Raw genomic sequence first — 23,705 nt, 5'->3', positions numbered from 1 at the left:
TGAAAGGAAACATACAGCGGATGAATCTACAGAGGACAAAGAGAGGAAGAAGCAAAAGAGAATTTGATTTTAAATTTGAATTGAAGTATTGACAAGCTTTGGAGGCATTTCAAGCTAGTGAATAGAGCAGCATATTGAGAGGACCATGTCAACTTGAGGGTCATAGTAAATGATAAAGGGTCAAGTCCATGTACCAGGAACCAAGACATGACTTGGATAATAGAGGAACATGACGGTTGGTGAGAGGAAAGGGCGGTACCTGAGAGATTCACGGCAATGATTGGAGGAAAGAGAGTATATGGGGAAGAAAAGAGCTTGGCAGGGGATATGGGAGTATCTATGGGTGCGGTCCCACAACAAAAACCGGGTGAATCAACAGAGTGTCTGATTCACTGCGCGTAAACGCCAGGCACTCACCCGGATGAGCCAACGATGTCAGTGAGTATTTGCCATCGCCTTTTATTATCTTAGATCCGTACGGTCGTGTGATCACATGATCACATTATCTATCCTGCCAGACTAGCTAAAGCGATGACAAAAATTCATTCATGTCTCAATTTCAGACTTAGGCAAAGCTGCCTGAATATCCTCGAGAGGTTATGCACATATGCTCAACTATTTTCTAGCCTAATATGGTGTTACGCCGTAGCTCTTGAGGCATTTCAGAGATGAATGATGGGTATTTGCATCCTAACTAGAAGAAATTATGGTGCTTATAAACATGCGCATGCAATTATTTCAGCGGCACTCAAAGAGTGCCGAACTGGTAGGTAGCCCAGTTGACAGCAGGGCCATCATCAGGTCCAAAGATCTGGTAAGGCAGACGACCCCACTGGGGCTGGTTAATGCCATCGATCCAGTCCTCGGTTTCGATGACGATGCAGCCGTACTGGTTGACGTACGCAGCACCGGCGTCACCATCTTGTTCCTTGTTGCGCTTAGCCTGGGACTCCTTGGTGGCGATGGTACCGTTCTGGCCGTTGCAAGTGTAGATCTGTAGCGCGGCCTGGTTGGTGGCAACATCGAGAGTGATGCCGGTCTTGTCGGAGGACAGGTGAACTGAGGGAACGAACGAGTCGGGGGCGGCATAGGCAGGAGGGCGGTCAATGAGGAAGCAAGTATCAACGCCAGTGCAACCCTCACCGCACACGCCGCTCATCTCCGAAAGGTCTTGACCGACCAGCTTACCCTCAGTGAAGTCCAAAGAGCCGTTAAAGGCAGTTTGTACGTCGAGAATTTCCCCAGTGGGGACCTCAATAGTGTCTGCAGCAATGACCCGCCCTGAAAGGGGCATCTGCAACGTTGTATCGTTCAAAATAGTAGGGTTCTTGAAGGCATTGAGGTTCCAGTAGATGTGGTTGGCCAGCATGATTGGGGTCTTTTCGGTCAGAGCCAGGGAAACCAGCTTGGTGGTGAGTTGCGGTAGACCCTTGGGGTTCTCGGAGCTCTTCTCGGTCGAGAGACTGAAGACAGCATGGTTGATCACGTCGCCAGGGAAATTCTCGAGAGCTTCATCAAACAGAGTGAAGGTAATAGAAGACTCAGAATGGGTGGTAACGGTCCAATTGCGCATATCGTAGCCGACAGGGCCACCGTGAAGGGTGTCCACACCGCCGTGCTCGTTCTCAGGGATGTGGTAGGTGTTGCCATCGATGGAGAAGGTGCCATTCTTGATACGGTTTGCGTAGCGGCCAACGACCGCGCCGAAGAAAGTGCGGTTGGTTTCGCTGTCGTGCAGGTATTGTTTGGGGTCGTCATAGCCGGCCACAACATCCTGGGTGTTGCCATTGCTGTCAGGGACCAGGAGGTGTGTAAGGCGCGCTCCGTAAGGGATGAATTTGGCAGTGATGTTCTCGGCCTTGATCGTGTACTCGGTGAAGTGACCACTGTCACTTGAAGTGCTATCAGAGGTCAAGGATACATCGGGGGAAGGTGAGGCTGAGGGCATAGCATTGGCAAGGGCGGGCAACCCATATAGGGCTGCCGTAGCGTAGGACTTGAAATGCATCTTGAAACCCAGAGTCGCGGTGACAGAGAGGAATAAGAGACAGTAAAGAGTAAAAATTCGGGGAGTTATACGCGCAGGGCAAAGGAATGAGCGGAAGCATCCGAGGGGGACGCGCATTTTATGGTGGTGGAAGCTCCTTTCCAAACCCAGTAAACCTCGTCATTCCCTGCAAGCTTAACTCCGCATGGCTTGACGCTAGGGGGCGGGGCGAGAAAGCCGGGGTAGAGTGAGATTACAGTGAGATAGATCACGAATCAGCCGAAAGCAGTTTCGTGAGGGGATCCCTGTCGATCATTGGCGGACAATTGAGCGAAGGCTGGAAAGATGAGGGGAGGAAGATCCGAGCCCGCGCACGGGGAGGGACATAGGTGGGCCCCTTAGTTAGCTAACTCACCCGTGGTTGGGGCCCATTCGATGCTCTTTTAGTGCTAGAATAAGCTCCAGATGGCGCAGACCGCAAAATGCCAAATGTTACCTACCCTTGAGGACCCTGGGCTGAGCACGGCAAAACTCCGGTGGAGGAATTCCCATCCCTGGCACGGCCTAATTCGAAATGAACCTGCTAGCCAATCGCTGACTCTCACGCTTGCCATGGGGTAATTTCTCTTGTTTTTTCGGTCATTTAATCGCAGTCAATTACAATTGCTGTGCCGTGCGGGCGATGTATAAAGCCGTTCCTGACCCGAGGTGACGCGTCTCACCTAGAAATGTATGTAGTCCACGCCTCATAGCATCCGTGGTTTCCACATAGAAACTCTCAAACTACCTAGAGAATGCTAAGGCGATCGGGAAACCGGGGCATTCCTTGATCTTGCATCTAGATCTTTCCCGTGTCCAACCCATTGGTCCCAAAGGGCGTACCCGGTCCCCCTCGGGCTGCACGAACCTGATCTGGGGCCCCGGAGCCGTTGGAAGGGTTTTCCATAGCGAAGCGAGATATTACCGGGACTAGCGGTGTTATTATAGAAGGTCAAGGCGCCCATGTTGTATCGCCATGTACCAGCAGTCTACGTGGGGCCATTCTCAGTTCGCGGGGGCGAGGCTCTCTCTGCAACTGGGGACATTGAAACCTGCACAGTAAGTAAGACCCAGGACACATTCCAAGGTCATTAGTAGGTATAAACACATATCTTCTCTCCTCTCTGAGGTCCTTCCCAAATAAATCTCTGGACGTCTCCAGCCCTAAAATGCTCAAAATCCCAATATTGTTCGACTTCAAAACATCTTTGATCAACACTAACATTTGAAAACAAGCTATTGACCACAAACTCACGACGATAGCTCTATTTAAATGCTTTCTTAATTTTCGTCGTAGCTGGGTGCCGTCAAGAGCCCCTACTGGAATGTATATCTTCCTTACGAACCAAGGATCCGGTCACGATTGAAGAGGTGAGATCCGTGGATTGCCACTCGTCACTTCAAACATGCGTCATTGGAAAAGGTTGAGGTAAGCAACTTGGCTCGACAGCTCAGCTATTTATTGAATCTTTCAAATACTCGAAGGAGCTCTAAGCGAAATCTGTTTCGAAAGAATGGGAGAAAGACTGGATGTCGAACGGGCGCTTGCAAAACCACGTTGTGATGAATTTTTCCACAGCATCGAAACCAAGTTCCGTTCGCCTCATATCCCCAATGACAAATGGTACCTCAGCTAGTTGACCACAAAATCAGAGCCGCATCCAGCAGACCAGTTGTATCTGTACCTGGTCAAAATATCCCACAGCCCCGGCCCGCCAGGCCTTGACCCAACGCATACGCGTGGCTTTGTTAGAAAAAATCGCACTTATTGGGCTGCCAGAGCCCATGGAAGCTTTAAATGCTATCAGCAAGATGGAGTCAGAGGACGACGTGGATCTATCGTTCAGTCGCGACGGCTGGCGCTGTGACGAGGGAAATCATGCGCGCGGCATGGCATGGCTGGAAACGATTTATGCGCACGAAAAGGTCGCCCTATTTGACTCATTCAAAATCTACCGTGAATTTGACTTCCGGGTCTGCGACATTGCCTATGGCTTGCATCTGTCCGATCGGAGCATCTTGAGTGATCTAGATCCGGAGATGACTGCCGATAAGGCAGTCATAGGCCAAGATATACCCCGAGAGATGTACTGACATATTAGAGGAGCCAGACGACTTGGAGTTGCCAAAGAGGCGGAGATGAATGTGCGATTGTTTTTGCGAGGTGGCACGGTTCTGTAGCTCAGAGTTGAACCGAGTACCGGATGTTGGTACAGTCGATGCTGAACTATAGCAGTGGACAACGACTCCGATTCTCTATAGAACGAACTCGCCCAATTCTAGGAAATTTGGAAATTTGGGTTTTAAAGCATTTCCAGAGAAATACAAAAGCCGAAGCCCAGCATGAGGATCGCAAGTTGAATATTTACATTACTTCCCGATTGGGACTAGATTACCTAACACACGTTGCGCCGTCACCGATTCGTGCCGCCTCGAGCCTCTTGTTTATTCATTGCCCCGCGCTTCTTTGCAGTGATTGTACAGTTTCTCTGGCCTTTTGAAGGCCATTTCCTGGCCATTGTGACTTATTCATCAGCGCATTCCGCAGGGTGCGCTCTCTCCACGCCCCCTAGCGGCACGCGTGCCGAGATTCCATCCAGCCCGCCATGTCAAGCACGTCGCGTAGCGAGAGCTCCTCGCCCGATATCCTGGGACCTCCAGGCGATGCCGAATACCTCATATCATCCCCCATCAAGCCATTTGTGGGTCGCCAAAGCTGGCTGTCACCCGCCCCACGTCGCCAACAAACACCGGCCAAGCGACCGCGCGCAACCCTCAGTCCTGCGAAGAGCGCGCATTCGATCCGATTTGATGATGTACTGCTCCCCGGATCGCCTACAATGAAGCTCAATGGACGCCAGAGGTCACTTTCGCCAGAGAAAGGCGAGGACGGCAATGTGAGCCCTTGGCGCATTCGAGTCACTCTCGAGGCGACTCAGGATGAGGAGAACGAAAACCGAGGCAGCCCGGCGCGCAAACGACTACGTCCTTCAACAACTACTACTATGATTCCTTTGAAGGACGAAAGGAGCCCACTGCGAGAGAAGACACCAGCAAGACCACGCGGGCGCCCACGGAAATCAGATGTGCAAGCTAAGAATGGGTCGCCATGGCCTGCTAGCGCAGGAAACACCCCAGGACCAAAAGGTGCAACTCCGCAGAAGAATCCACGGGGGCGACCACGCAAGAGCACGCCGAAGCCGAAGGAGCAAGAAATGCTCGTGGCTGAAGATGAATCAATGCGAGCATCAACGCTATCGCCTGGCCCAAACTTACCGCACTTTAGTCCGATGGACACTGCTTTTGACGACAGAGCCGACTCGCCTCGACAATATACCCCGATGAACCTTGCGACAGATGGTTTGGACAGTGATTCACTCGGAGCCGATGATCTACCTGTCGCCTTCCTTCGCCCGCCAACACCAGCTGTGATTAGGGAAAGCTCGGGCAACGATACTACACATGAAAATACCGGACGCGATTACGGTCGAGCCAGCTACGACACCCCCGTTATTGGATCCGCAGAGCACCACTACCTCGATCATGACGAGAACATACATTCTACACCCTCAAAAATGCCATCACCGACTCGAGAAAGATCCGTTTCATCTATAAGATCTGCGCGTCACGCAGGCAGTATTTCTCCCCAAAGTTACCCTACACCTACGCCTACTTCTTCGCTGGTCGAGGAAGAAATCCAAAATGAGGAACCTCGAGTACAACACCAACCAGTGTCCGATGATCCACCTTCTGAGACGGACCCTACGGACGAGCACGAAGAGTTCGATTCTATCATGGAAAGCGAGGGCTTCACGATGGTCTCTTTGGACACCCTCCCTTCAGCCAAGCAATATGGTCTCTCTAGCGGCAAATCAACAGGCGAATCCTCGAGTGGTCGTATCGGCGACAAGTTAAAGCGACAGTTGCCGGGAGGTATCAATGACCTTCGAAGCGATAGTCATAGTTCAGCCAGGCCGAGTCCAGCTACCATAGGTCCTTCCTCCGCTTCACGTCTTTCACGCGCTCATCTGGAACCGCAACATTCGAACAGACAGAGCCCCCTTGTCAATGTCTCCTATCCAGAACTGCCTGCGATTTCTCCCGAGAAGACACGGGATATATCCGAGTTTGAACATGAATTTTCAACACAAGAAAGACGAGCAGAAGAGGACGTGTATGAAGACTTGGACGCGGAGAACATCAATCTTGGGATGTATAGCGAAAGAGACGTCGAAGAAGATGAAAAAGTCGAGGAAGCTGAGGAGGGAAACTGGGACGACGATGATGAAGTACAAGTTGTCGATCCATCTCCTCGGTTTAGGCAAACCTATTCGCCTCGACCAGGTCACCGGGGCCCGGGAAGAGTCCAGCGGGAGAGCGAATGGGATACCGAACGACAGGCCGTGAGCCGGCAAGCTCGGGATCCGACAAATACCCAACGACTGATCAATATTGAAAGTGATGAGAGTGTCCCCCAGGATGAGGTGGCCATTGGCCAAGATGCATTTGACGCCTATTCACAGTCTGATGTAGAATCTGTTGTGGACGAAGAAGAGCCTTTCGATGAACGACATTTGGAAGAGCCCGTGGAAGAACGTTATGCAATGAAACATCATGTGGAAGAAGTACCTCTTGAACGGGAACCTTTGACAGAGCATCTTGTGGAGGAAGAGGAGGTCATGGACGAAGAGCCTGTGGACGAACTTCAGCCAGAGAGTCCTCGTTATTGGGAACAGGGGCCTACCCCGGAGCGCTCGCGCTTTGCAAACCACGCAGCGGAGATTGAGCCAGAAGTCTATGAGGACGACAATGAGTCTGTCGATATATGGCAGCAAGAGCCTGAACATTCGGAGCCTGAACATTCGGAGCCTGACTACATACCTGAATCGCGTGCCATCAACCGGACAGCCGATATCGAGCAGGAAGCCATGGATGGCGATGACGGAGGCTTTGGCGACATCTGGCAGCAAGAAGCCCGCGACAACAGTTATCTTTCGCAGCACTCGGATGATCGGGAACAAGCTCCGGCAGAGCACAGTACCAGCCCCTGGAGACCATTGGATGGGGTCTACGACAGAGAAGAATACATGAGTTCATCTCCCGCTTATGTGACCATGGATGACGGCAGCACGAAGTATCTTGGACCAACACATGTTCGCAAGCTACGGGATGAGGACGTGGATCTGTCGGCACTGCTGGCGCGGGAAGATACGCCAAATCATGCGCGCTACTACAATGGGACAAGTACTCCCCGAAGTATCTTAAGCCGCCGGTCTGGCCAGCAGCCCCCGTCGATCAACGGGTCCTCTATCAAGTCTGTCTCTTCGCGCAAAACTGGTCAGCGTGTCCGCCTACAGCCAATATCACAGTCTCCAGAAAGGGAATCGGAGCCCGAAGTCAGCTCACCTGCGGTGAGGCACAAGCTGCCACCTCGGCAGCCTCAGCCAGAGGAGGTAGATGAGATCCGCAGCGTTTCCGATGCCGGCCTGCACGAGACTGAATCCATTCAGGCAGGCTCTGCCGCCACCCCCGAACATCCACATCAGCCTAATGGGGAAGCTCCGGGGTCAACCTGGTTTCAGCGAATCACTAGTCTCACCCCCAGGTGGCTGAAAGCCCCTGCTGATTCTCATGACGATAGTTCGAGTGCAGTCTCCGAGAACGAGTCAGAGAATTATTATCACGAGGACCAGGAGGCAATGGACAGCATCGAATCAGCGAAAGAAATTCGTGAGCACCTCGAGTATACGCCTCGTTCAGTTCATTTAGGCGAATCACCACAATCTCTGGACAAATCAGCCCGTTCTCCTCAGCCCGACCCCGAACACACTCCCCGCCCTGTAGAAGAGGAGGATGACGGTGAAGAGGATCTGTTTATTGAGCAAGTTGCTTCAAACCCCACTGCGAAACGCGAGGTGCTTTCCGTGGAAGATTATGACGAAGATGAAGAGGAAGATCTGTTTATTGAGCAGGGGGTGCCCAACCAAAGCGCGAAACGCGCCGCTACAAACCTTACTACCGACGATCCCCATGATCTGTCCGGGCCGCGACCTCTGGCATGTTTCGGATACTTCTCCGACGACCACTATAAAGCCCTTCGGCGCGTCTACCGAATGGCAAAGCGAGACCCAGAGCGCTTCCCATATTATGACGCACCGGGCCGTGCACAGATTATCGGCGATTGGATCTGGACCTCGGACGGCCGTCACGGGGTGCCAATCACCGAAGTACAGTTTGCCATCATCGATCGATTTGTACATGACCTCTCTCGGGCCGATGTACAGTACGGGGGGTCGGGGCAGGTGGATTGGACAGAGGCTGATCTGCATCGGCGTCTGATCAGCATCGTTATTGGGGAGCAGATCCGAGAAGAGCGCAAGGCCAAGGTGACCCGCGGGGTCTCTGTTGATACATGGCGATGAACACAAAGCGCGTTTACTTTTGTTCCTTTCTTTGGCGTATAGTTGGGATGGTGAATATTTGCGATGGAGTTGGTGGTTCTGTATTCATTTTGTTTTTAAGATTCCCTCATGGTCATGGTCATCGGCTTGGGTTTTGTACGGATTGTTTTGTTTATTGCTGCTGCTGTTATGACTTGAATAGTCTGGCGTTATGTACATGGGATGGGACCCCCTCGTCACTGACGCTATACAAATAAATACATCAAACCCCCTGTCAATGTGGATCCTTGGGCACAGCTGCAAAATTCATGCAGCATTATTCCTTGTTTCCCCGATGGTTGACGCCGGAGGCGCAGTGTATGTCCAAGGACGGAGACATACGCATCTAGAGGAACGATCAGATCTATCTTTACAGGTGTCTGTTTGCTGCTAGAGCGACTAAACGGGCAAAACTTGACCCCCGTAGGAAGGAAAGACAGGACTTACGTCGTCAAGATACACGAGAGCAACAGTGGAATGGGCAGCGGTTGAAGTCTCGACCAACTTTGCAGCAATCAACCACTTGGACCAACCAGGGACACCCCAGGGCTCGTGTCTTTCGCATGGCCAGCCAAGCAGAAGACGTATCTGATTTGCATCGGGCTGATCGTCCACTCTCGTGCGAGTTTCATGCACCTTCGTTTTCGTTTCCTGGGATGTTAGCCTGGGCACGAACCAACGGAACACCCCTCCGGGAGATACTCGGGACATTATAAGGGTGGCATAGGCTGCTTAGACGACAATCTATTGTTTTACTTCATCACGCTCTCTACGGCTCTTTTCTATGGAATCATTATCTGCTCCCGGGCTCCAATGTCGGTGATTACTATTGTTCAGCGCGCCCTCCCCTTCTCGCTCCCTTGGAAACGAAGACATTCAACAACCAAGGAGAAGGAATCTGACTCCGAAAGCCCAGACCTGGCCTTCCACGAGGACGAACTTTTCGGCAATCAATTTACCGATTCCCCCGGCACAACGCTGCACTATGACGTCTCCGACGCTGTGCATATAGCGGTGAAGCAGCCCCTGGATGACACGACGAACCCCGATGCGTCTGGTCCTGAATCAAACTCTGACTCGGATTCCGAGCATGAGACTCATCAGTTCTCAGACAATAGCCAGGCCCGCGCACGCGAGCAACTTTGTCGAGCCGTCAGCTGGGCCAGTATCGTCCGCAGTCAATGTCGATGGTCTAGAGAGCAAGAAAGACAGCTCTGGATAGCAGAGAAAGAGCTGAGAAGGTGTCAGAAAGCGTGGAGCTCGGAGCAAGAAGTTTGGCTGGCATATGTACGTCTCCCGTGCTTTATTAGATCGTTATTGAGACAGCAATCCTGGTTCTAACGCCGTTGTCATTTTCGATAAGATCCAAAGTCTGAATGAAGAGAAAGAAGCCCATGAATACTTTGTGCTTATGCGCATGAAGCAGCAGGAGGAGGAGCGGAATCAGTTTCGCAAGTCTTGGAAGCGGCGTCGGTCTGTGGAGAGCGCACCGGAGGAGAAGGAGTATACTCCTCCCATCAGAAGGAACTCTAGTGGACTGAACAGGTTCCGCCCGCTGCCACTATATGGAAAGGTGGTACCTGATCTGGCTAGAGCAGAGTCCACTGCCGTAGCATGTCGGGCATGAGAATCCAAGGTATACGACCGGGTCGGATACGGTAATATATTAAAATATTGAGCACATCTTTCTGCAAGTTTAAACATGTTTCATTTCAATGCTACTCTCTATCTAATCTAATAGTTTGCTTTTTTTTTTGCTGAACTTCTATTTTACCAATTCGAAGTCAAGGTTGCTTCTGTCATTTGAATGTTGACAATTACAAGCGTGCTGTTGGTTGTGTTGTATTGGGAAGCCCAAAATATTATACACGCTTTGGTTTCAAGGCAGATCCTTCTCTGCAACTATCTGGGGTGCCACCGGAATATTTGATGCCTCTCACTTGGCGTGAGGCGTCAGCATGACTGGCATGAATATTATATTTGACAATATTAGTGATCTTACTGTCTTCTTCAAGGAATATCATGTACACTCAAGAATTGATGCTTTTTTTTCTCAAATACGCGTTCATAGAAGACAAGCCTTGGAGTTGTTTCTCGGCAATAGAGCACTGCACTTGACAGCTTCAAAACAACAGCCCTTTTGTCCCTTAGCTCTTCTCAGGATGCGGCCACTTCCGAAAGATATCGGCAACCAGGTCCATCGGCGCAGTCAAAAGCCCTACAGCCGTCCCAAAGGGCGGCCTAATTGGCGCCAAAGGGTGCGATCGAGAAGGTACAAACATCTTCGTTCGATCCAAAGACTTTGTCAACGCCGCGCTATCGGCCTGAGATAACGCATCCTCCAGCGCTGGGAGATCACTGCTCTCTTCCTGCTTGAAATGATATTCCAAGTCATCTAGCAAGGCTTCAAGAGTCGGTGCAAATCGCGGATCTGTCGCCCGGAGTCCCTGAAACGCATTGAGTTGCTCCTTTATCGTTTGGTGCTCGATGCGGCGCTTGTCTGCTTTGTCTTGGCCATCGTCTACGTGTTTGGAGAGGGCTGGGTAGACGACTAACTCTTCACTAACGACGTGTCGTGCTAATTCCCAGGTGAGAAGGGCTTGGTATCTGATTTGCTCGTCTGGATTGGCTGAGTTCAGGATTTTGTGCGCGTGGTCTCTAAGTTCGCGGTGCTCGTCTTGGATGGTAGGAAGGATTCGAGTAGCTGGTGACTGTGTCACTGTTTCACTAGTGTATGTTCGAAGAAGTCGTCTAAGTCGTCTGTGGAATAAACGGTGCTGTTTTGGAGAGGTTGTTACTATGTTTCTGGATGTGGCAGCCCTGAAGGATAGATGGGGCGTGAGTGCATGGGTGCGACCGCTCCGCCGGGCATTTATGAGGTATTTGAACATGGCCAATGGCTTCATTAGATTTTGCTCATCTTACTGAGCATGGGGATTGAGATGGGACTTGTGATAGAAAAACCGGACATCATTTCCGTCTGTCATCATAATGATATCCAGCTCGAATTATACGGCACGTCCAGGGTTTCCGCCACGGAATCTGAATGTCAAAACTTTTCCTTTATTGTCCATATCTTAAAAATCCACATGTTTTCCAATATGGCTCATATCAAGGAAGCTGCTCTAGTTATAATTCCAGTTGACCAAGTGCTTTCCAGATCGACGTTACCGGGACCTGATATTGACATTAATACGGGACCCAGCTGGCGGGCGTCCTCGACTTTTCATTTATATGAGACCGGAATTCACCAAATCATTTCTCGGGAAAAAGGAATCGTAAGAGCCTCCCACTCATCTGCCTTTTGATGATCCTGCTTGTTCCTCTCTTAAGTGCTCGTACCGAGTTCGTCACCGTTATGGCCCGTTTTTTCCTCACTTTTGTCGAATGCCGTCATTGGTCATAACTCTGCTCCCCATTATTATCACTCATATTTTTTGTTGCTTCTTCCATATCTCAGTTGACTAATCAATTAATTCTAGAAACACATTCCCTATTCCGGAGATCATCTTTGATCCTACATTGGTCCTCAGCCCACACGTTTTTTTATTGGGCATGCTCTTTCGCATTGGGGGATTCAAAAGTTTGACGAATGATGGCCGCACGGTGAACTGTCCAGAGAATCTGTATAATCTCCGGGTCTTGGACGGACTTGGTCAGCAGGAATTGAAGTTGAAACCTGAAGTTCTTGATCAATATATCTTTTGTCACGCGTTGCGGGAGCCCAACGGAATACGAATCGCTCTGGACCAAAATCTGTCCGGGGCTTGGCTGCGATACCGAATGAAACGTGGTGGCGAAATCACAGGCTTCGAGGAAGTCACAAAGCCCTACAGCCTCCGATACGGAGCAGCCAAAGCGTTCAATGATAGCCGTGAGTATTATATTGGGACGCTATCTGCACTTGTTAGCTAATATGTATCCCTTCCGCAGCCGATGTGTCTAATGAATTACAAAACGTCATGCTGCAGCATGCCAGTATTGATACCTCTGTTCGGCACTATAGTGTCGGTATTCACGTCGATGCTCAGGCAATTGTTCGGGGTATGCCCGCACAGAAGCAGCTTATGCGTTTTGCCTGCTCGATGAGTCGATCTATCGATCCGCGCAGACCATACAAGCTAGAAGAATCTAGCGCTGTAAATCGGGTTCCACGCGTGGTTGCTTTGGAAGAATTGAAGCAGGCACGAGAATAGGCTCGAGGCATGAAAAAACGTGCATAGCAAAAGAAATGGTCGAAACCGCTATGTTGCCAGTCTTGATGAAACAAGCTCGTTCTACGATCCGAATTACCGTGGACAGCTTACGTCTGATGGGCATCCGCTCTATGTCACTTCCATATGATAAGAGCTGGATGAGCCCTCAATCGTCTTGCCTACGGTAGTTTCGGCATCCTGGAATTGAAACCTAGCGCTCAGGACCTCCCATAATTCTTAGATACCTACTGGCTAGACCTATAGGTGAGCGAGTGCGCTGCAACTGCTTTGGCGGTCGCAATCCTGCTCGATCAATAGCAGTGGCACCAGATAGGCTACGCCGCGAGGTCGCCGTTGACTCAAAGAGTATTAATTACTCCACAGTACGGTCAAGCCATTTAGTTCTGAAGAGGGTTGTACATTGCGTTGTCGTAATCTAAATTGCAACAATGGATACAGTGGTTGGTTGGTTGGTTGGTTGATGTCATTTACCCTGACCCCTCGCAGTTAAAAGCGATATGCAGGCTACAACTACTTTTTCAATACATGCTGATTGATCCCCGAGATTGTTCCAAGCTTCCTGAACGGTGAAATTTGAGCCTCACCTGATAAGGCCTGTCGTGGTCGGTTTGCCGTTCGTGGTGCCGTCATGGCGTGGCTATAATGAGTTCCCAGATAAGGCAGCCAACAGCTGTCTGGTAGCATGAGCCTCCGAGAACCCCCTCCCTGAAGCCATATAAACCAGTTCAAATGAGTTTCGTGGGATCATGAGGGAATTGTCGGTGCTTCGCCACTGTTTACCATCCGTGTGATCTGTGAACATGATGATTCCAATTGTCTAAAATGCCGGAGCTGTCGGCTTCCGTCCTCCCGACAAGCTTAGTCCTGCAGCTTTACGGAGTACTTCGGTTGCAAATGTGGCAATGTCTTGGCGTCACAAGTACGGAGTAGCGGCTTGCACAATTTACGGGAGGCTGAATCTTTTTCTCGGCGAGGCTTTTTTATCAGAGCTACAAGTGTTATTCCGGACGGAGGGCTCCATCCGGAGGACCCAGCGTCTGTTCGCAACCCATACCACTTTGTCTTAATATGCATCAATGGCCATCATGGCCTTTTGACCAATGTAGGTCCTCTTAACTCCATGAGAAGGTCAGCATTATGGAACCAAGGGACCTTGGGCCCATCGACTGCCTCCGGCAAACATTTACATTTACGCGGACCCAACCAACAGTGCTAATTCCATAGGGCTAGATTTCATACTATGCACGGGTCGATCCTCGGCAATCTTCAAGACACCAGGGGCGGAAAGTGGGTCGAGCCCTGGTGATCTCTTAACAACCAATGACCATCACTAATCTTAGCCCTACCCACCCCCGTGGTGTCGCGTACCCACACCGCTCCGGGTGTTGGTCCGCCCATGCTCAACGTAACTTTTACCCTCAACGTAACTTTTACCCTCAACGTTACTTTTGAAGCTATTCATGCCTGTTTCTCCCATTTCTATCTATAAATAATCAGTGTTGTAGTAATATACAGATGAAAGAGGCAATCTACTAGGCGTATCTATAATCTGGGCCCCTTCCACTGCCGGTGTGGGTGTTGAAAGTACGTTTGGAGGTGCCATCTTCCTACCCTTCCGCACGTTTGCCGCATGATCTTTCTCCTTCCTCGTTGTGATATGGCGATTTGCATCTTTTGTCGTAAGTGTACCAAACTTACCTACCTGCTTTAGCGATTTACGTACCTTTGGGCGTGTAGATGGTAGTTGATTCTGTATAGTAGACCGAAGAAGGCTGATCTCTTCTGCTATCTCCACAGCTTGTTTAGAAAGCCGGTCGAGCTACCGGCACGTATACACAGATAAAGCTTCACGGCTAGCCATCCTCGATACCTTCTCTTGCGTACGGCGTGCCTGAGCTGCTGATTGGGGCGGGGAACTCGGTAAACTCGATAAATGAGGCGGCGGCGGAGTATCCCCGGTAGGCCAGTGAAGCTCTGGTGTAGGTGTTCTTGTAGCATTAAGCCAATTAATCACGAGGGCTGGATTAAAGGGGAATATACTACGATCCGCGAATGTCTTCCGTATAGTACGTGAGGTCATAGCCTGCTGTCTTATCGCAGTGATCTCGCGAAAGAAGAAGCTGATATCCTTTGTGTCGCCACCCCACTACGCGATAGTAGTATTCTTCGCCCGGAATCTTTCCTTTAGAGCGCGGAATAAGCTTCTATCAAGAGGCTAAATTATATACGTAGTATACGGAGGGAAGATAAACGGGATAATATTCCTTTGCTCGCAGAAATATAGGAATTCCCACGTAAGGTGTGAGCCGTAGCCATCAAATAGTAATATCCGCGGGCCACCACAAGCGCGTTCACGCGTATGTTCGTCCAAGAATTGAAGCCAGTCAAACGCGAGAGCATCGTTCGAGGATCCCGTCGGTAATATAGCAATCCGTGATACTTCTGAGAGGTTGCCACTATCATACCATCGTTCAAGGTGTACGACACCAGGCGCGACGAAGTATAGCTCTATAAGCCATCCATTAGCCGCCACACACTCAATTCCCGTTAATAAATCACCTCTTTCACCTGATAATAGCCTTATGCGGTGCCGGTTGCGACTAACCACCTTTTGAGGCTTTCCTTGGCCAAGCTGGAAGCTTATTTCGTCGAAATTATATATATTCGAGGGCGGGATACACTTCACGTGAGGCTCTAAACGGTCGTACCAGGCTTGTAGGATGCTAATATCCTCGGCTTCGATTCTCTCTCTCTCCGCTGGCTTCTGCTTCACCCAATAAAGGCCCTCTGGTAGGCGTTTAATAAAGTTATATACCCATATCTTCCCAACTGATGCCGACCCTTAATCTCCAGTTACTTCGATATATCTCTAAATCATCGCATTTGCGCTCGCTTCCACTATACGCGTGGTAGGTGGAACGTGGAGGGCGTCAAGAGTATCGATCCAGCGAATCAACGCTGCTTCCTGGGCTTCATATAAGCGCTTAGTGGTGGCAGGGCGCTGCGTACGAGCTTGACGACCTTAAAGACGCGCCCGTAGGCGTGAGACGGGAACGTTAAATTCACGCGCAAGCGGTGCAATTTTTGCGGGTTTTCGAGCTTTATATGCATCACAAGCGGTCTAGATACGCTGTTCAATAGCAGAATACGACGAATCCATGGTGGAAGGTAGATAAACAGGCATGAATAGCTTCAAAAGTAACGTTGAGGGTAAAAGTTACGTTGAGCATGGGCGGACCAACACCCGGAGCGGTGTGGGTACGCGACACCACGGGACTATTACTTCAGCTTTCCACGGACTTCCACGTAATCTTCGTACGGGTGATGTTATTTACGTATGAAAGTACATGACCATACTGGGCACCTTTGGTATCCAACACTCTCCTCAATAACTGATCTGTGCTCAGGACTTGGCAGTGGGGTCAGAAAAGAGTGATTGAGTGTGTTTGTGTCAAGCCGATTTCGAGAATGACTGTAGTCAACTTGGCACTCTTAGCTCTCCTCTTGGGTCTCTAAGTCCCAGACCAAACAATGCTCGTAAATGCCATGAAAATCATATTACCACGACAATGAACCAAATTAAAGACAAATTTCATACCTATGCATTATATCCACAAGGAAAGTTTCACAAAGGCCATATTAATCCCAACCATTTCCAGCTTCATATATATCAATCAATCAAAAACCAAAGCCCTAACCTCGATACTCTCCCTAGCCCGCGCTTCCGCAGGCGTCCTCTCATCCCAAAACGCAGTATGCGGCACCCACTGAGCCACATCCCCATCTTTCAGCCCCTTCGAATCCGAACACTTCAACAACAGCCTCTCATCACCCGTCATCCCAGACCAATATAACCACTCCTGGCCCGGATTGTACTTAACGCCCATCGTCTCCCCGGTCCGATGCGGATACCGATGCTCAATGGGCACGAGATCCTCGCCGTCCACAGATGCCGCAGAGGCAAATGCCAATGGAGCAGACTGAACCGGTTCAACGGTTAACGGGCGCCAGACGTTAACGATGCGGTAGCGACCTGCAAGTAGCTTTTCTGCTTCTTCAGGATCTTGGATGTGGAGTTTGACTCGATCGGCGGCCGCGCGCGGGGTCTGGTCGACGTGGGCGCGTGTAACGGGTTGGCGGGGAGCCCCGTCTTTTTGGCGTCGGATTGTATGGTCGAAGAGGATGATTTTGCGGGAGCCTGGAATTGTGGAGAGGAGGAGTTGTTCGACCTCTGGGTAGTAGATTGAGCGGACGGAGTCGTCCGAATCGAAGGTTGAGTAGGTCGCTGCGGAGGTGATGTTTTGGAGGGCTTGGAAGGAGTCTTTGTCCAGGTTGTATTGGGATTCGTGGCCGCGGATGTCATTTAGAGTGACTCTGTGCGGGACTTCGGGGTAGTTGCGTGCTGGTTGGCCTGGGGGTGGGGATTCAACGTAGTTATAGGGCGCGCTGTTGTCCGGGGGTGGGGCGTAGAAGGTGAGTTCGGCGGTGGTTGGGCCGCGAGGGATGTAGTCTGAGGATGTGGTGGCGGTGGTCGTTGTGGTCGTCATGGTGGATTGATTTACACTTGACGCTGGAGCTATTTCGTATGCGAAGTATGAAGTATGAAGTATAGAAAATGCGGGGTATGCAAGATGCCCAGTTGACGCTGAAGGATGGTCAGCAGGAGGCGAAAGCACCCTGTATATATAGCCTTCCGAACATGCAAGGAGAAAGTTGAACGTCGAATTAGTGATCAAAACCTAGTCGGCGTAACTCGCGACATTTGTCATCTCGCCGTCATGTCGCCGAGGGCGGAGGAACGGAGATGCAGCCACTCAGCGATGCTGCCAATGATGCGATGGCCCCAGTTCTGCTGTGATCACCTCATTCTGACTTGGTTATTGGTTTTGACTCCAATATTGCCAATAAGATTGAGGGAATACCCGTATAGTTATCCAATCTTAACGGTGCGACTGTGCTTAGCAATCCGTGGCGTCATCCGAAGTTGCCGAGGCTAAAGTATGAAGAAGACCTTAACTTTACTGGGATAGTCTAGAGACGCAATGGATCAAGTCCAGTAGATTATGCTTAAGAAATGAGGGAGAAAAATAGACACGTGAGAATCTGAATCTGAAATGACCGAACGCCTGTTCCCATCCATCGTTGCCACCAAAGTAAAGGAAAGAAAAGAAAAGAAAAGAAAAACAAAAAACCAAGCCCTGGTTTCCGTAATAGACACCGAATTCCTCCCTGTACATACATTGAAACGCCCGGTATGCGTTACCCCATTAGTGGTTCCGGATACGCTTGCTGCTGCGCTCACGCTCCATCCCTGTAGACTGAAACATCTCGGGACCGGGGTGAGGTCGCATAGGCTGCAGGTGCATGCCCACAGATGATGGGAAGTCAGGGTGCAGGGCATTGAAGTGGTCGGGGTTGGGAGGATGGCCATCGACCGGGTCAGAGGGCAGCGGCGCAGCAACCAATTCACAAAGAGACGAATCGATCCAGCCAGCAGGCTTACCATGCAGACGATCGAAGCGTGCGCAATCGTCGTCAACCTCGTCATTGAGGAGGGAGGTAAGTGGAGGCGCGTTGCCATTAGGTCGTGCGTGATAGTTGGACAAGACGTGGTATGGTAGCGCAGGGCGCGACGCGGGCTTGTCGGCCAATTCGGCCAGAGCGCTTAAAGCACTGTGTGCTGCCGTGCCACGAGTGGATCGTGTAACATGGAAGTTCTGGCTTGCCGTGCGGATCATGTCTGCCGTAGGAGTACCGTTATCCTCATGCCCGGTAATTTCGGGGGTATCATCCGCGTCGGTATTGTTGCCGTTGGTCACGGCACCGGAACCCTGGTCTGCGCGCTTGGAAGTAGAGAAAAAATGCACGGTGGCGACATGCGCGTGGTTTGCGTGAGCGCTTAGCTCTTTATCCGTGAACAGTGAGTGCATCGAGTAAGTAGGCGCAGTCTGCTGAGCAAGATATTGCTTCTGGCGCTCAGCCGGGGTTGTGCCACCTGTGTCCCGCACGGGTGAGCCCGTGTCCTCCTCTGGCGCCTTGCGCTTGCGCTTGTTCAATTCCGAAACAATGCCATTGCCGAGTTCATCCAGATCCACCCGGTGCCGTGTATGACGAGTCTTTCGGTTGCTGTGAAGGCCACCAGGACTGGCTGGGTTGGTAATGCTGAACTGATTGGGATGGAGAAGCAGTGCATTGGTATCCGCGATATCGAGTTGTTCCTTCTCGCGCATCAGACGGGACCGTTTGCTCGAAATGCTCTGCATCAATCGTTCGCGTAAGGTTGTCGACAATTGGTTAAATTCTTCTTTAGCAAAATGCTGGCGGAAATCGTACTCGCGGCGGTGTCGCTCGAGGCTATTTTGGTGTCGGCCCTGTGAACGTAGACGGTCAGTATGAAATATTTGATACAGTGATGAGAAAAAGAGTGGAAATACCATAATCTGAGCCAAATCTGCATCGCGCTGCTCCTTGACATTGTTCACCTCCTGCACAAACTTGGCGTACCATGTACCAGACAAGCTTGCCATCTCCTTAGCAAACTTGCCACCACCAACAGTATCTTCAATTAGCTGCGCGACATCTTCAGAAGAATCTGGCAGTGGGCCGGTTTGGTAAGGGTCGGCATTGTTAATGAGGGTCATATCGCATTGCAGGGAATGAAGCTGCTGGCGAAACTGGGCGTCGCGATTCTGACTAAAGGTAGCAGTCAAATCGTGAAGACGCTCCTGAAGTGCAGACCGACGTTTGTCACGTTTTGAAAGTGTTCCAGCACCACCGTTGGGACTATTAGAACGGCCTCTAGAGTGTAATCCGCCATGGTAGGCGGGCCCAGCGCCGGGCGACTGGGGCCCTGGGGAGTATGCCATGGGTTCGAGGAATGGTGATTATAAAATAGATGATATGGAAGAGCGACGGATGTAGTTGCAGTGTAAAAGTACAAAGACTAACATCAAGACGAATAGAGTAGGAGAGGAAACAACTCGTCGTAAGAAAAGCGGCGCTGGAGCATTGTCCCCCGATGCGGTTTAGGGTCGGCTCTACTTTTCACCGGCCCGAAGCATAGAGTGGTCATCAATCATCGGAGTGAATGGCAGAAATAGAAGCTGGAGGCTTTTACGGGGAAACAGTGATAGTTTTTTAACTAAGATAGTTCTGACGTTGAATTACGACGTCCAAGTAGTGTATCTAATGACTCCTTACGGCCTCGCGGGCAGAACGGCTTAATCTACAGTCGGACGAACGGAGAATTCTGCAAATAAGCCTAAACAGGTAGTGTTGATTTATCTACCTGAGCATACTAATGAGTTATTTACACACTTCCGGGAATAAAATGGGAAAAAGAAAAAGCTAGAGAACGAGAACTCTAGGAGGTATAGACGAACAAATTATTGGGGCCCATCTGCAAAATGTTCTTAGTCCGGCTATCCCGACGCCTCAAGACTTCTGGTAATCCCCTGGATATCGATAGCCTCCTGATGACGAAGACGTCGCAACACGATTGAGGTCTATCGAATCTGGTCTCCACAGACTATAGTATTTTGTTGAGCTTATCCTTTCTCTACACACGCTATCGAAGTTGCACATGTGAGGTCTCACCAACAATCAAACTTTCCACCATGTACCTACGTATGTACGCCGGGCCAAGGCCATCTGCAGGACAACAGTGCCGCTGTCAGGATCATAAAACCATCAATGCAAAGAGAGCCCACTCCGGTGACCGGATCCACCCCCTTATCAACATGACCGAAGAGTCGGTCAAGCAATGGTGCCTGATGCTGCCTTATGGTCTGACGGCATTATCACCTTGGGGCACCCAACCTACAATTCACTATTTCGGATTTTACTTCACTCTCGATTCTCAGAAACTGTATACATTGAACCTGCTCATTGTATATATTTATATCCATCTCCATCGAGAAATCAAAAAAAAAAAGAGAATTATCATCTCGCCAAATAAGAACCAACATCATGGGTATTCACGTTCATTTACCATCCGGCCGACGCAGTATGCATAGCGCGCAATCACGGCCGAAATATAAGAAAACCAAAAAAGATCGAGCCAACTCCGGGGACCCAACGCTAGGGTCCCATATGACATCGTTGCAGCGGGCTGCGAGAACCATCTTTAAAAAGCGGTATGGTGTGGAAAGGAGGGTGTATAGAAGGGAAGATATCGAGGGGAATAAGGTCAGTGTGTTCGACGGATGACGAAGACACCTAGTTCGACACCGTCGCGAGGCTCGCCTTCGCCGTACGGTCGCCTGCGGATGCCGTCGAAGATCTCGCTGAGAAGCATGGCGGAGGAGACTTCCTTATCTCCCATCATGGCGCCGGGTCCTCCAGAGGACACGGCCTTGTTGGGTGGGACGCGACGGCCGTTCTGCCAGTAAAGATTGAGGACTTCCTTCATGCGAGCCTTCTCCTGGTGGATGAACCATTCTACCCAGGTGTTGCGGTCTAGGTGGGCGCTTGCCTTGCCGGCATCGGCGACCTCGAACTTGGAGGAGGGCGAGCTGAGGGATTCACAGAGGGCTGCGATGTTGGCTTTCATCGTTGCGAAGTCGTCCATCTGCGAGACTGTTGACAGCTTTCCCAGGAAGCGACCGACATCAGCGGACAGTCCGTTTACCACGACGAGCTGGCGGAGTAACGGGTCGAGGATGGGGCCCAGATATTGTGACTTGAAGGTCGAGGCACCCTTTTTGGTTGGGTAGGTGAAGAGGAGGGAGCCTCCGTTGGGGGACAGCTCGCAGAGCCGGTCGACGAGGAAGGACGGTCGGGTAGGGCAGAAGAGGTCTCTGTACTCTTGGGCGGATGGAGGTGGAAGATATCGCTCAAGAACGGAAATGTGAACGCTGTGGGGAGGGACAACGGGCATGGGGGCGTGGGAGAGTTGTCGTTGAAGCGGACCACGGAAGTCGTGGTACGCCCCGACGACTGCGGCACTGGAAAAGACGGTCGCATTGAAATAGTCGTCTGCGGCGGTCGGCGAGCGTGGAGTGCTGGGAGGAGAATGAGGCAGGTTTGAGAGGCTAAATTGTTCGGGCACGGCGTGTGTGACATTGATATAGGGCGACTGGCCGGGCTGGAGGTGGTTGTGCACGGCTCGGACGATGGAGCAGAAGATGCTGCCGTTTCTCGGCAGCGATATCGACTGGTCGGCCGTCTGCGGGTAAGGGAGTGTCTGTGAGACGATTTTGACGGCGTCTCCTCGTGGATTGGAAATTGCTAATGATGATACTGTGGCCAAGTTAGTAGACCGAACGGAGGCCAGTGTGAGAATGTCGCTTACCAGTCACATTGATTCCTTGATCCAACCACGATCCCACGTCTTGCTGACAATCCATCTCGTCATGCGGACCAGGGCTTCCTCCAGAGCTGGACGAGCCATGGGAGAGACCGTCGGACGGGCTGCTAAGGGTGTCTGATGGGCCCGTGGTGGGGGAGGTGTCAACGCCCGGACCATCATCCATCATGGTTGAAGAACCGGGTTCCCGGTGCGGTTGCTGATCGTACAACAACATCTTAGACTTCGGATTCCACGCAACGCTGCAATCGTCCTCTGGTGGTGTGGGAGGCAGTGTGGAGGGATAATCTGCTTGGTACGAGGAGGGTGAGTTCCAAGGCGATGAAGAGTGCGAATGGCCCGAATGGCTGGTCAACGGTCTCGGCCCGCGAGACACAGTGGTGGACAGACGAAGACGAGAGTCGGCCGATCGGGTTCGAGTTTCCACACGAAAGGGTGAGCCAGGCGTGGAACTGCGATGTTCCCAGGAAGGGAAGTGCACGGCCACGCTACCCTTGGACAGGAAGCGAGAAACTGAGGAAGGTTTGGTGCGGAGGGAGCCCTGCGACGCTCGTCGACGAAGCTTAGCTGGACAAGGGCCGGTAAATGGGTCTGGGAGGGAATAGTTGGAGAGACGGCGTTCAGGGTCGAGTTTCACGGTGGCAGCAGTGTGCATGACCAAATCGTCCGGGCTAGTTCCAGGCCAGCACCGTCCATTGCACTGTTGAAGATTCATCCAGGCTGTCCGGTCCGGAGGGCGGAGAGAGACAGCGGCCGGCATGGATGAGCCGTGAGATGGGAGGGGTAGGAGTTTGTGGTCTATCGAGGTGTAGGAATGTGGTAAATGGAGAGAAAAGAGGAAAAGCCGCAGAAGAAGAGGACTTGGGCGACGTAAGGGGAGGGAAAAGACGGCGAAGGCGTTCAAGGTACCGGGTACAAGTTTGAACGAGGCAATATGCAGCGAAACCAGGTACTTGGTACTAGGGCCGAGCAAGTCTAGACCCGGCGAGTGTTCTAGACCGGGGGTCGTCGAGTCATCGGTTCCAAGTATGACCGTCCATTCACTACATCGGACATCTGTGGGTGGATCGTTTGGGTAATGGGTAATCCCCATTTAAATTATAGTATATTACCCTTTGTGCCCTTATTTTCCCTTTAGTCCCTCGAGTTGTGCAGGACTAAATCCCTAATTGATTAAAGTGGTGTTTACCGAAGAGGCTTTGCTAAAAATGTGCACGCGTCTAGACGCCCGGCGGCCCTGCGACTGGCTGAAGTGCCCCACGCGGCTGGGGCGATCATTCTCGGTTCTGCATCGAGTTGATTACGCTCGTGTTGCCCGCCCTTTTTCATTATTCGAACCAGACCTTGACGACGCTAAGTTCCGGACGTTCTACAGGGTCGGTGATCGAGGCTCGGTCTTTATGAAACTCCCCTCTTTGAAACTCGTGGCAAGGCCCCCCCCCCCGGGGCGGAACTTGGTCCCAGGACACATCCGTTTCCGGGTACTCGCCACTGTGAGGGGTTGTGTGTGTCTGGTTCGCATGGAGTTATGCCGTACCCTGGACCCTGCTGCAGGCATCTGGACTGGGCCATGGGGGCCCAATATGTTGTAGACCGTGCTCTCCTGGCCATGCTCTAGGACCCTGCCTTGTTTAGTACGCCCCTCCTTCGGATCACTCCGATTTCTGCGGGTTAAAAGCATGACAGCCCAGGAGATCATCGCTGGCCGTTGGACC

The 23,705-nt window shown here is 51.3% G+C and overlaps 10 protein-coding genes across 10 annotated transcripts; 4 read left to right on the top strand and 6 right to left on the bottom strand.

The window, feature by feature from the left end:
- Positions 1-748: 748 nt before the first annotated feature.
- N7443_010499 (aldose epimerase family protein) lies at positions 749-2,008 on the bottom strand (the record flags this gene model as incomplete). Its single annotated transcript, XM_056890555.1, has 1 exon — positions 749-2,008. The coding sequence occupies one exon, from the start codon at positions 2,006-2,008 to the stop codon at positions 749-751; it is 1,260 nt and encodes a 419-aa protein (XP_056737046.1).
- Positions 2,009-3,540: 1,532 nt separating this feature from the next.
- N7443_010498 (uncharacterized protein) lies at positions 3,541-4,120 on the top strand (the record flags this gene model as incomplete). Its single annotated transcript, XM_056890554.1, has 2 exons — positions 3,541-3,650; positions 3,682-4,120. The coding sequence occupies 2 exons, from the start codon at positions 3,541-3,543 to the stop codon at positions 4,118-4,120; spliced, it is 549 nt and encodes a 182-aa protein (XP_056737045.1).
- A 512-nt stretch (positions 4,121-4,632) lies between these two features.
- Positions 4,633-8,448, top strand: N7443_010497 (putative AT DNA binding protein; the record flags this gene model as incomplete). Its single annotated transcript, XM_056890553.1, has 1 exon — positions 4,633-8,448. One exon carries the CDS (start codon positions 4,633-4,635, stop codon positions 8,446-8,448), a length of 3,816 nt encoding a protein of 1,271 aa, XP_056737044.1.
- A 295-nt stretch (positions 8,449-8,743) lies between these two features.
- On the bottom strand, positions 8,744-9,177 carry N7443_010496 (acetyltransferase; the record flags this gene model as incomplete). The annotated part of the gene is made up of 2 exons (XM_056890552.1): positions 8,744-8,812; positions 8,914-9,177. 2 exons carry the CDS (start codon positions 9,175-9,177, stop codon positions 8,744-8,746), a joined length of 333 nt encoding a protein of 110 aa, XP_056737043.1.
- A 102-nt stretch (positions 9,178-9,279) lies between these two features.
- On the top strand, positions 9,280-10,093 carry N7443_010495 (uncharacterized protein; the record flags this gene model as incomplete). Its single annotated transcript, XM_056890551.1, has 2 exons — positions 9,280-9,753; positions 9,830-10,093. 2 exons carry the CDS (start codon positions 9,280-9,282, stop codon positions 10,091-10,093), a joined length of 738 nt encoding a protein of 245 aa, XP_056737042.1.
- Positions 10,094-10,613: 520 nt separating this feature from the next.
- On the bottom strand, positions 10,614-11,357 carry N7443_010494 (HHE domain protein; the record flags this gene model as incomplete). Its single annotated transcript, XM_056890550.1, has 1 exon — positions 10,614-11,357. One exon carries the CDS (start codon positions 11,355-11,357, stop codon positions 10,614-10,616), a length of 744 nt encoding a protein of 247 aa, XP_056737041.1.
- A 664-nt stretch (positions 11,358-12,021) lies between these two features.
- On the top strand, positions 12,022-12,662 carry N7443_010493 (uncharacterized protein; the record flags this gene model as incomplete). The annotated part of the gene is made up of 2 exons (XM_056890549.1): positions 12,022-12,340; positions 12,400-12,662. The coding sequence occupies 2 exons, from the start codon at positions 12,022-12,024 to the stop codon at positions 12,660-12,662; spliced, it is 582 nt and encodes a 193-aa protein (XP_056737040.1).
- A 3,695-nt stretch (positions 12,663-16,357) lies between these two features.
- Positions 16,358-17,230, bottom strand: N7443_010492 (putative methyltransferase; the record flags this gene model as incomplete). Its single annotated transcript, XM_056890548.1, has 1 exon — positions 16,358-17,230. One exon carries the CDS (start codon positions 17,228-17,230, stop codon positions 16,358-16,360), a length of 873 nt encoding a protein of 290 aa, XP_056737039.1.
- Positions 17,231-17,950: 720 nt separating this feature from the next.
- Positions 17,951-19,549, bottom strand: N7443_010491 (Sds3 domain-containing protein; the record flags this gene model as incomplete). The annotated part of the gene is made up of 2 exons (XM_056890547.1): positions 17,951-19,054; positions 19,118-19,549. 2 exons carry the CDS (start codon positions 19,547-19,549, stop codon positions 17,951-17,953), a joined length of 1,536 nt encoding a protein of 511 aa, XP_056737038.1.
- Positions 19,550-20,871: 1,322 nt separating this feature from the next.
- N7443_010490 (uncharacterized protein) lies at positions 20,872-22,750 on the bottom strand (the record flags this gene model as incomplete). Its single annotated transcript, XM_056890546.1, has 2 exons — positions 20,872-21,923; positions 21,976-22,750. 2 exons carry the CDS (start codon positions 22,748-22,750, stop codon positions 20,872-20,874), a joined length of 1,827 nt encoding a protein of 608 aa, XP_056737037.1.
- Positions 22,751-23,705: the final 955 nt, after the last annotated feature.

The sequence above is a fragment of the Penicillium atrosanguineum genome (genome assembly GCF_028827265.1).
Source record: "Penicillium atrosanguineum strain IBT 20685 chromosome Unknown utg000008l_segment0_segment0, whole genome shotgun sequence".
Lineage (NCBI taxonomy): Eukaryota > Fungi > Ascomycota > Eurotiomycetes > Eurotiales > Aspergillaceae > Penicillium > Penicillium atrosanguineum.
The sequence above is the reverse complement of the archived record's forward strand: the minus strand, read 5'-3'. Positions and strand labels throughout refer to the sequence as shown.